General features: G+C 36.6%; 1 protein-coding gene across 1 annotated transcript in view; it reads right to left on the bottom strand.

The window, feature by feature from the left end:
• Positions 1 to 1,252: 1,252 nt before the first annotated feature.
• The window catches only part of LOC107715307 (prefoldin subunit 1-like), a 19,797-nt gene continuing 8,578 nt past the window's right edge, over positions 1,253 to 12,471 (bottom strand). Inside the window, exon 4 of the mRNA XM_016521385.1 lies at positions 1,253 to 2,103. Coding sequence (XP_016376871.1) covers positions 2,020 to 2,103 — 84 coding nt within the window. The 3' untranslated portion in view covers positions 1,253 to 2,019. The remainder of the gene's footprint in view (positions 2,104 to 12,471) is intronic.

Here is a 12,471-nt window from a genome sequence, read left to right as displayed (position 1 = left end):
ACAGGGCCCTTAAAAAACAGAACATGTGGGGTTATTCTTCAGGGCAAAGACTTTTAAATGGTTATCTAAAAACCTTAAAGGCTATTCATCTTCTTAAGAAGTGTGTGGTCTATTGCGAAAAAAATGGGAACTGCAATATTATTGCTGTTAAAGAGCATCAAAACTAGGCAAGATAACCCCTCCTGCAGTCCCTGCAAACTTTCCACTGTACTCTTGGACGCACCCACATTGCAGTAATGAACACGTGATTTAACACCTAGATGTGACAGATATGTGGAGTTGCTCGGTTCACGTCTGCGGCCAGTAGAGGGAGCTACAGACCAACTACTGAATTAAAGACTCTTCGTCTGCGTGGACCTCCGGATCAGAGTGTTATGTTTGATCTTCCTCTAATATTTTGCCAATAAACCCAGACAGGGTGATCAGGATCTTTGCAATAACTATCAAGTGTACATTATCCCAATTATAACACAGATACTTGCCTAATAAATCTACAAATGGACATTAAACAAAGAACTCCAAAGAACTATGTAATAATAAATTACAGTATTGAGTCAAAACCAAAAAAATTATTGGGCGGCAATTAGTGTGATTATTAGAAATAATTATAAGTACCACAGTTACAATCAAGCTACAATGTGTTTTGTGTAAAATATCAAATATTAAATACACATTGCCGTCTTTCAGAGCCTTCACAAAATGACTGGTTTGATTTCAGTCGAACTAAAAAGTTTACATGACATTTTAAAAAACTAGAGGCGATTAAAATGAAGTTGAAAGAAAGTAAACTGTAAATAGGCTATTAGATGTAAAAACCCTAAACTTAAACGAAAATGAAAAATATTTCCTTGGCAACTTATTTAAATAATTTTGAAGTTGAAGTTGTAAAATTACTAAACCTGAAAAAAGACTTAAAGCTATATATACACAAAAGATATATAAAATGACAAAAATACATAAAATTACTAAACAAATATGAAAATCTAAAAATAAAAGCTAATTTAAAGTATTAATAAACATTACAATTGCATATAAATAATACTAAAATAGCACTGATAAAAAGACAAACTTTTGCTTTAGTTTGACTGAAAATGAACTTTTAAAGTGCATATAAACGTACTTAATATATGTACATATTTTAGAGTAAAATGCTGCACCTGACCGATTAGAATGAAGTAGTCAATAGCGCCATGTAAACATTATTTAATCCAAAACTTCACATTTAGAAAGATTCTCTATTCCTTTATTTATGCAATTCATCCTGTTCTGAGGAAGTAGGATATCAAGCAGACACACATCTGCATCACGAATGAATGAGACGCAGGCCGGCAAACAGGAACGACACAGGAACGGCTGTCTGGAGAAGATCTAAGCAGAAGTCTGGGGTAATTCTCTTTTCAAGGTTGTAGCCTGAAAGACAAGTTTCCACAGGCTTATGTGGCAAATTTCTCTCAGAGTCCAGCATAGGATCAGAAGAACACAAGAAAGGAGACAGAGACGAGACGAGACGAGGGGGGAAAGAGGATGTCCAGAGGGACTGACAGGAAACCAGTGACGTAGAGGCACAAACACAGCAATGAAGTACCACATCATTCAGATCATATCTAAATTACTGTCTGCGGACTCTATGGCACACACGCACACAGATTTGTCTTTCAACAGCCACCTTTATTACCATGTTAACACCTGCTTACATAAAAAATGTTTTGCATTATTACAAAACCATAGAAAAAAGAACAGTTGAAGAAAACAATCAATAACTTAAAAAGTCTTACAGAATACTCAGGTGTCAGAGGTCACACGAGTCAGTATTAGACAGACGGTCAACAGTACATTCATTTTTAACTATTAACCTAAATAAACTTCCTGTGTTCAGCTGACAGATGACTCCTGTTGGCTCGTCTGTCACAAGTATTCTTGAATACATGCAGAAGCATGTTCAAGCCAAGGGCACGGTGTACAAAGGTGATGAAGAAGGTATTTTTTGTGTGTGTGGGTGTGGATGGGTGTGAGCGTGTTTTACTGGGCTCTCCTGGACATCAGCATCTCTCTTATGTTGTCCTCCGCATCTTTAACGCTGTGCTCCAGGTAAGTCTTCTTTTGCTGTGGAAAAACAAAGGGAAAAGACAAAAACAAGTTGGTTATAACTTCAAGTTCACATCAGAAGGCTTTTTCTTTCTGAACACACCCTTTTACTCCCCAAACTGCGTGACAGAGCTGTTAAAATTCTTTGTGATAAGATAAGAAGATGAACTTTTTTTTGGATCGTATTCAAAGACGGTCTTAACGTGAATTAAACTTTGATTGCTCAGGTTGAATAAGGTTAAAGGTTTCTGATTGTGTCTAAATACGAAAAACCTTTACTTTTTTAGTCAGAAAATTTCAGGAAGACGGTTACATCAAAGGTGCTGCATGCGAGAGAAAGTGTAAATGGAACATTACGCAACGCGTGCCAGGATGTGTAATCAGGCTGACACCTGGTTAGCGGCGAGACACTGTACAGTTACAGGCCTCTACCTGAAGTCTTCCGACAATGTGTTGCAAAAGAACTGAGTCAAATGCAAAGCGTGCGCACGCACTCACACAGTCAGAAAACCTTTGCCCCAGGCGATGTGGCACCATCTCATTAGAAATAAGCAACTTCTGACATTTATCAACACAAACATTATGCGACACATATCACATTACGAAGCCATTTATTATTCTTGAACTTTACATGAACCAGCGCAAAGGTTTTTTTTACCTTACGTCACAATTTGAAGGTCTTTGAGACATCACAAAAGCACCAAAAGTGTGCTGGATTGTCATTCTGTGTGGTTGTAGGTCGAATCTCTGTAATGATTAAAGTATAGGCATGTGTTTACATCTGTAACCAAGCATTACTGCACATTAGCTCACTGCTGTCTGGGAACCCCACCCTTCCTCCGTCCCCCCTCAGTCACACACCACTAGCTTAATGTAGCTCGATTCTGTCATCAACTACTCATCCTCATGTCGTTCCAAACCTGTAAGACTTTTGTTTATCTTTGAAACAGAATTAAATATATTTCTAATGAGATGACTTGAGAGATTTCTGTCCTGTCATTGAAGTTAATTCCATCAACACATGGAATTTGAATTTGACAATTCAAAAGGTTCATAAAGAGATTGTAAAAGTTGGCAAAGCAAGGACCGATGTTTGGTGAATTTTCCAAATCCGGTCATTTCAACACAAATCCACATGATCTGGAATTTTGTGTGAGAACGAAAGCTCTCTCCACACAGATTTCGCAACTGGTTCAAGGTGATTACGTGGATTCGCTCAGTTAACCAACGGAAAGCTGCTTGGCTTGAAAGTGACTTCTGTATTTTGCCTGTGAAATTTTCACAATTCACCAAACAATGGTAAATGTGACCACACCGTAACACGTAATCTAACTTTTGTAGTTTAGTACTTTCATAGAACTTGCAAATCAAATTCTTTTCACACCTGTAGGCTATTAATATTTTTTTTAAAGTTACTTGTGTAGGTATGGTTATGGCCCATTTTTAGTATTAAGGTATGGTTACATTTGCTGTTGTTTGGCTAATTTTAATGGGTGAAATCCAGTCATTTCAATAGAAATCCATGCAATCGCAAATTGCGTGTGAGAGAAAATGATTTTGCAATATGGATTCACACTGACCAACAGAAAGTTGCTTGATTTGAAAGTGACTTCAGTGTGAGGTGCTTCATAAAGCGGCAAACTATTGATAATAGACGGACTGTTTTGGCCCATGAAATAAAGCGATTGTGTCTTAAATTTGTCGATTGAACATTCTCCTTATTAACTTTTTGAAGTGGTTTTGATGGACTTTGAACGGACTTTAAATGGAGGGACAGAAATCTGTAAGTTTCATTAAAAATGTCTTCATTTATGTTTCAAAGATGAATTACAGATTTGGAACAACATGAGGGTGAGTACACTTGCTGGGTAAATAACCACTCTTAACCCAAAATAAACATTCTTAACCCAAATGCTGGGTTCAGCCTACTAGGTCATTTTATTGGGTTGTTTTTTAATATTTTTACCCAGGTGTTGGGTAGTTTTTCTGCACTCTAAAAAATGCTGGGTTATTTTTATTTCTTTTTTACCCAGAATCCAGCCTGTTGGGTCATTTTATTGGGCTATTTGAGCTGGAACAGCTTACTGATAACAGTTTTCTTCCCACAGATTCCCATTGGCTGCTCTTGCTGCTCCTGTCACGCCCTAAAAAGTTTACTGAATGTTTTTGATTATTTTATGATTGTAAAAGACTGACTTGCCATTGAATAAAAAAATATTGCATATGAACTGTTCTTGTCCTATATATATATATATTTATACAGATTTGTGCATTTTTATTATTTAAAATGAAAAACCTTTAATAGGTTGACTGATCCAGCACTATGTCAAAAACAACCCAGCAAATGGGTCAATGTATAAAACCCAATAAGCTGGGTCAAAATAACCCAGCATGTGTTCTGTAAAATATTTACCCAGTGCTGGGTTGCCAAATAACCCAGAAAGGGTCGTTTTTAACCCAGCATTTTTAGAGTGTAACTGACATAATTTTTATTTTTGGTTGAACTATCCCTTTAAACTTTTGGTGACTTAACACAAAAAAAGAGCAAAGTGCTTGTTGTCCACTGGGTTTTGAGTGCATTGTCTTGTTTTCCTAGTAACAGGCATGTGTTGATTATTGCATGAAAAGAGAGGTATTTGGTTGCGCTTTTATTCATGCAAACATATTTTCCATTCAAACTACGCCAAATGTGTCACAAATAATCAAAACAAGGATGCAGAATAAGACGAATATCTGAACTCTGTCCTATAAAAAGCAAGAGTCAATTGTTCATTGAAGAGAAGGTTTATTTTTGGAATCTTGTCTGGCCTGTTTACGTACAAAGCTGCTTGTGTATTTTGGGGTTTTTGTATGTGCGTTTGTAGATACAGATGATACAGGTTACAACCATGCTTGCTTGTTTTTAATAAGAGGGCGAGGTTTGATGGGTTTTTCACATCATGACATCTGTTTTGTGATAAGTCTGCATGCCATGAGGAGGAAAATATTCTCTGAGCAAGCATGATAAGAGATACGACAACAATTGATATCAGCTTGCCCATACCTCCCCATTATGGAGAGCTACAGAAAAAAACACTTATTTATAGGTCACAGCGCTTGGAAAGGTCATGAAAATATTTAAGAGGGCAGCAAATGATAGGATGGAAAACAATGGCCAACAGGGGTGCACAGAATTTTGCCCCCTCCATCAGTCTGACAGAGTTGGACGAGTGCCGTCAAGCAGACACTGTTGACTTGTTTGGCTGCCTTTAAATATATTTTTCTTTTCACCCATGAGAAAGGAATGTCAGCACCATGAGAACACCCAGAATGCACATACCAAAAAAATAAAAAAGTTCTATCAAAATTAAAAACTTTAGACAAAACTTTTTTGTCAAAACAGTAATGTGTACATTTTATTACAGTTGTGAGCTTGCAGGCTGAATTAAATGTGATGAGATAAAAAAATGTTATGGCAAGGAACCATCTTTTTATGGAGTTGTCTTCACAGGTTACACATGAGAGACAAAGCATGGCCTGTGCGGTCCGATTCCTGAGCAAATGACTATGAGCCGGTTCTTTTAATAAGTCATTCAAAAAGTCTACTGAGTTGAATCATTCTGATGGATCCTTCAGGGATTGAACTCACTGTTCAGAGTCTACTGCACTGAAGAAGATTATTCCAGTGGTTTATTTACTGGTTTATCTGGTTTGCGTATTGGGTGGGGCAGGTATTCTATAAAAAGAACACTGGAGTGCGAGCTGAAAAACTAAAGGGGAATCCTCTTCCCTATATGCTCTGTGAATCATATGCAAAAGAAATTAAGCTTCAGATACACATGGAAAATTCGGTGGAAGACTGTTGTATTGACTACTATATCTGTTTTAAGCAAGATGAAACTAGCCGTTAAGTGCAGGAACAGAAACGAACCTAACTAGGCGCTGTTTGCCTCCTACACAGCTCTACTGAGGCGAGTGTAAAACAATCAATCTTTTGACTCCATGAATGTCCTGCTTGGTATATATGTATGTGTGTGTCTTTCTCACTTTTGGACATCTCCAATGAGCTCTCCTTTATGAAAAAGCACCATTTAAATCCAGCTCTCTTTGATAAATCTGTCATAGAAAAAACACACTAAAAATATATACTGTACAAATTTGTTTTTTAGTTACCAGTAAGTTGCCTTTTAATATATATTTGTAACTTACTGGTAACAAAATTGTAAATGGTTTTACATTGCATTTTCTAAAAATTTTACTGTAAAATACCATTAAATTTTTTTATTATTTATTTATTTATTTTTTGCAAGTAAAAACTATAGATTACTTTATAACTTTACTGAAAAACAGTAAAAGGATATTACCAAAAGGCCCTGTGTGAAAGATTACATGTTTGTTTTTTTTTTTACATTGTTTTATCTTATTTCTGAATAAAAATGTACATTAGGGCGTTCTGTCTAAAATTTCTTTATTTTTAATTCTTTACTTCTGATTTGTTATTTAGTTTATGTTTATTGCATTATTTTAGTTTCATGTGCATTGCCCAGGTGATATTTTGTCTTTGTGTGTATATCGCTGTGTATGTTTATACATGAGTACTGATCATGTGATACGGACAGGCAACTACATGTTTGCCATCTGCATTATTATGGTGGTTATCAGTACATTTTAAGGCATAAAGCAGATTTTAGTTTAAAAGCATGCACATCTGCTAGTTTTTTTTAAACCATACATTTAACAGGATCATTTTTACACTTCAATTTTACAGCGCACACAGGGAAAACTTGATTTTTTAATTCAGTTGTGGCACTTAAAATAATCTCAACATTAACAATGGAATATCAAAGGTCATCAGAAATGTAAAACCCTAAATAATGTAAAAAAAAAAAAAAAGTAAAACCCTAAATAGTCACTCAAAAGAACAAAAGCATATAAGATCAATCAATTGCACCGAATTCAGGACTAAACCGGTTATCATCAAAGATATAAACCCAGCAGTGAATGGGGGATTCGGCTTTGCCCAAACACGTTGTGTTATGGAAACACTATTCTCCATGCGGATAAAGATACCTCAGAAGACTGACCTTCCCAGAACAATGCGGAAGAAGGCACAAAGAGAGGTCTTGTGGCTCTCTCTTCTGCGGTTCGGTCTGCAGAAGCCTTCATTGTTGTGGCCTGAATGGATCCTCTCATGGGAGTGAGGGCCGCCCATAGTAACTTCTGTCAGAGCACAGATGACAGGGCAGATAGACTGCGCAGACACCGCCGTAAAAGAGCCCTTTGTTGTTGCCGGCTCTGCTACAAGAGGCAGAGGTGACGCTTCTGAAAAGCACTGACCTGCCACAAAGGCCGACGGAACGGATGAGCGGCAAAGAAGAGTTGCAGATCTTCATGTGTTGAGATTCGGCTTTAGCAACATAAACGACTGCCAAAGGAATGTGGCTGCAGCAATATAATTCTAGAGAAATGGAGGTGGAAGATGCCTCGGGGTGAAATGCTTCATTCTGAAGTGAAAACACAAACTTGCTTTGAGCTGCAGGAATGTTTGTCTTGCAGAAACAAAAGGTGTATAGAAGTGCCATTGAAACAGGAACTTTAGCTCTATCTGGGCCATTGTTCTTGAATTCTACAAAGATAAACTGTAGTTTTGATTGTGTTTATTATGATAATTACAGAAACACCTACAGAAAAATTGGGGAGTTGAGGAATTTATTCATTTCAGTGGTGACTGTGTGGTGGACATTTCAAATGACAAGCCAAGGTCCCCTCTCTGCATTTGGGTTTTTATAGTCCAATTTAAAATCATGTTTCATTTGATGTTTACACAGTTTCCAGGTTACAAGCATCAATAACTTCACACTATCAACAACTATTCCCAATATATTACAATGGAGAGTTTCGGGTGAGTTGACCGAATGTTATATAATGTTAGTTAATCTAGCTGGCTAACATAAAAACTTCAAATAAATCAGTTTTCATAAACATATGAGAGTCTATTTACATTATATCTGTATAATTTCTTTTTACTTTTAAAAAGATTTCATAAATAGTTTTGGAACAGAGCATCATTCAAACGTTTGGGGGTTAGTAAGATTTCAAGTAAATGCTGTTCTTTTAAACTTAATTCATCAAAGTATACTGAAAATAATGTATCACTGTTTCCACAAAAATATTAAGCACTACAACTGTTTTCCACATTAATAATAATAAGAAGAAATGTTTCTTGAGCAGCAAGAACACAAGAAGTGTGATACTGAAGACTGGAGCAATTGCTGCTAAAAATTCATCTTTGCCATCACATTAACACGGAAAACAGTTATTTTAAATTGTAGTAATATTTCACAATATTACTGTTTACTGTATTTTTGATTTAATAAATGCAGTCATGGCAAGTATAAGACACTCCTTTCAAAAACATTAAAAGATATTACCAACCCCAAACTTTTGAACGGTAGTATATTTTTGCAATAAATAAATAAACACACAAACCTAACACTGAATAACATTTTGCTTCTGATTTTAAAAATATTTTTTTCTATTGAGGAGGGGCCAGTCCAAATTTTGGCCCTAAGAGACAGTGTGAAGCTTTGTAAACTGTTGAAAGTGTTACTTTAGAAATTGTATTACACACTATTTCATCTCATATTTTAGGTTTTATTTTCATGCTATCAAATATTTTTCTTTGAGGGTGCACTAAGGGTGCAACCTGCCTAATTTAATGGGCACTTTTAAAAGACAGTGTAATTCTGTGCCACTGTCAAGATCAAGGGTACAAAGTCGCAGCACAGCGGGTGCAAGGAGACCCATCATGTGTCTCAAAGAAGATGTGGGCATGAAAGTGCCATGTAAGGACATTTGTCCCATGCACTGACACCCAAGCCATGCAACTAAATCTGCAGCATCTCCCTCCCGCTGCCTCTGGAGTATTAATAACAAGCTTCTCCTATCTTTCACTGCAAATGCAGCAAACAATACCCCGGTGAGACTCAGGGAAGGGGGCTGACAGATCCATAACAGCCCTGTCAACAGGTTTTCTCACACGCTTCACAACAGACCCTCCCCCGCTGCGGGCACACAGCCCACCTGCATCGTGGGCCAATAATGAGCTCATAACGGAACCAGCAGTGGGGTTATTGTCACCCAAAGAGTCATCAGTCATGTATGGGGATCACGAGGGTGGTGAGTAGGCCAAGGCGATGCTCAGATGCTGACGACATCGTGTTACCTCGTAACGTATTGCTTTGCGTCTAGGCTGTGTGAATACTGAGGCCAAAGGAGTCATGAGTTCATTCGCTCTCTGTGGTCTAAATGCGGTCCCAGTATGTACTAGGCGGAAAATGGCAGCTATGCAGTTTGACTGTACACAGGCGTTAAAAAAGCAAGGAGGCTTGTGAAACATTTGTGTGACTCAGGGGTTGTCTTTCAAACACTAACAATCACCATCATTATATTGGTGCCCTTAAAAGCCAATTCACACTGCACCGACCGACGCCAACAAACAGCAACAGACACGTTCGTTTAAACACAAGTTTAATCGGCGTTTGTTGGGTCTTGGAATGTCTGAGAAGTGACTGTATTCAGTCGACTACCAACGCAGTGTGAATTGGCCTTAAAACCAACATTTGATTATGACGTTCGGATAAGAAGAAAACATTTGTGTCTGGGGCCGGATTCACAAAAATCTCCTTGTTAAAGAATATATTTTTTTAAAGATGATTTTTGAAAGACTGATTGACACACACTCATAGAGCACATGATGTCAATCATTGTTTTGATGTAAATTAAAAACTAAATGAACTGTAGCGACTGTATCTCTTTACAAGATTTGGATTAAACCACTTGATTTATAGATTAATTTTACTATGCCTTTATGATCTTTTGTGTGTTTTGGTTACCTGGAATTTTAATGGAGGGACAGAAGCCTCTCAGGTTTCATAAAAAATTATCTTAATTCGTGTTTTGAAAATGAACCAAAGTCTTATGGGTTCACAACGGCATGAGGGTGAGTAAATGATGACAGAATTTTCATTGTTGGGTGAAACCCTTAAGAAAAAGTTCTCAAATATTTTCTTTTAATTATTTGTGAGTCCAGGTCACCCGTAAACATTCTGACTCGTTCAAAGCCAATATGAGCCCTCTATACATTTAAGTCTTTATTCCTATCCTGGAAATGTCTTCCTCTCTCTTTAACAGGAAGGGTGAATATTATCAAAATGAACATTCTCCCTAAATTTCTGTATTTATTTCAGTGGCTTCCTATATGTATACCGAAATCTTTTTAATCGTTTTTCAGAAGAATATTTCATATTTTATATAGAATAATAAGTTGAAATGAATTAGTCAAAATCATCTCATGAAACCAAAATGCCTGGGTGGCCTGGCTCTGCCAAATTTTTAAACTTAATGTTAGGCAGCGAACATAAGAAATATGCTATTTTGGGTGCAGCATGACATACAACTTCAGAAATTCCAATGGATACTGATGAAAGCTGCCTCTTGCTCCGCTGCAACTTTAACGTCCTATGTGCACCCATTCCCTTTAAGAACACTACTTTAGTTAAAAACCTTGTTGTTAAACATTCACTTAGGATCTGGTCTCAGTTTTGTCTCACATTAGGTCTTAAGGACCCTTCTTTTACAGCACCTGTTTTTTGCAACAAATTTACCTTCTTTGCTTGACAGGGCCTTCAATATTTGGAGGGATCATGGATTAGTTACAGTTGGCCAACTCTACATACAGTTGTGGTCAAAATTGTACATACACTTTGCAGTATCTGCAATTTATATATTGATTACTTTCATTTTCACATAATACTTCAATAAAATTACACAATACGACCTCTGGTGGCAAGTAGATGGAAGTCCATGGACAGGATTCGTGACAGGTACAAGATGACCTACAATTTAAAACATCTAATTTCTGAAATTTTGTTCAAAATAAATAATAGTAAATTAAATACTAGGAAATGAATATAAAATAGGAAATATACAAAGACAGTTTACTACAGAAAACTACAGTTCTGTTCAATTAACAACAACAAAATAAAATGCTCCAAGAACTGGTAACTTAAACAGGGTTCTTACAGATCACATGCAAAGAATGCAATGACTGTGGAAACTTTTTAAAGTATACTATCGCGAAGTTTTCGCTCTCCTTATTCAAACTGATTTTTTTTCACGAGCATATGATTGACCTGAAGAATGAAAGCTAGGCTATATCATTGTTGTTAAACATTCACTTAGGATCTGGTCTCAGTTTTGTCTCACATTAGGTCTTAAGGACCCTTCTTTTACAGCACCTGTTTTTTGCAACAAATTTACCTTCTTTGCTTGACAGGGCCTTCAATATTTGGAGGGATCATGGATTAGTTACAGTTGGCCAACTCTACATACAGTTGTGGTCAAAATTGTACATACACTTTGCAGTATCTGCAAAATGTTAATTATTTTACCAAAATGATAGGGATCATTCAAAATGCATGTTATTTTTTATTTAGTACTGACCTGATAAGATATTTCACATAAAAGACGTTTACAAATAGTCCACAAGAGAAAATAATAGTTGAATTTATAAAAATGACCCTGTTCAAAAGTTTACATATGCTTGTTTCTTAATACTGTGTTGTTACCTGGATGATCCACAGCTGTTTTCTTTTTTTTTTTATTTGTGATAGTTGTTCATGAGTCCGTTGTTTGTCCTGAACAGTTAAACTGCTTACTGTTCTTTAGAAAAATCCTTCAGGTCCCACAAATTCTTTGGTTTTCCAGCATCATCTACAATAAATCGCATATTTAGAAATATGTTGATGTATTCTGTGCTGGCATAGGTTTATAAATGACTTAAATTACAAGTATTTGAACCCTTTCCAACAATGACTGTATGATTTTGAGATCCATCTTTTCACACTTGCAACTACTACAAAAAGTTCAAACACTCACCAGGGATTAAAGCAAAAAATATATATAATAATTTTTACGGGGGTTGGGGGGGTGGACACATACACAGGGTTATTTGGCAAAAAAAAGAAGGGTGTGACAATAAACTTAGCTCACGAGATGAGACAAAATGCATATAGTTGGTTCAATAGAACGAGACAATGCCTGAGCTGTTTACAAAGCTCCGCTGCTATTTTTAATAGCTTTTCTATGTAAATATGACGCTAGATGGAAATCTTTGACCATTGCGCCTCGCAGCTTTTTCAGAATGTGTCGCGCTCATCAGCTGCGACTCTGCAGTTGGATACTATTATGCGCTTCTCATGTTTATAGGACCAAAAATGTCTAATTGGCTAGTAATGTTAGTTAGGTTGAGAGTGAAAGCTGTGTTCCTCTCATACATTGGTAGGCAAACTCATGAACTCGAACGTGATATCAACAAGTGTTTTTAAATGTAGGACGACTATCTTT

The sequence above is a fragment of the Sinocyclocheilus rhinocerous genome, unplaced genomic scaffold, assembly GCF_001515625.1.
Source record: "Sinocyclocheilus rhinocerous isolate Xijiao unplaced genomic scaffold, SAMN03320098_v1.1 scaffold299, whole genome shotgun sequence".
Taxonomy (NCBI): Eukaryota; Metazoa; Chordata; class Actinopteri; order Cypriniformes; family Cyprinidae; genus Sinocyclocheilus; species Sinocyclocheilus rhinocerous.
Note: the sequence above shows the minus strand (reverse complement) of the source record. Positions and strands in the feature narration are given on the sequence as shown.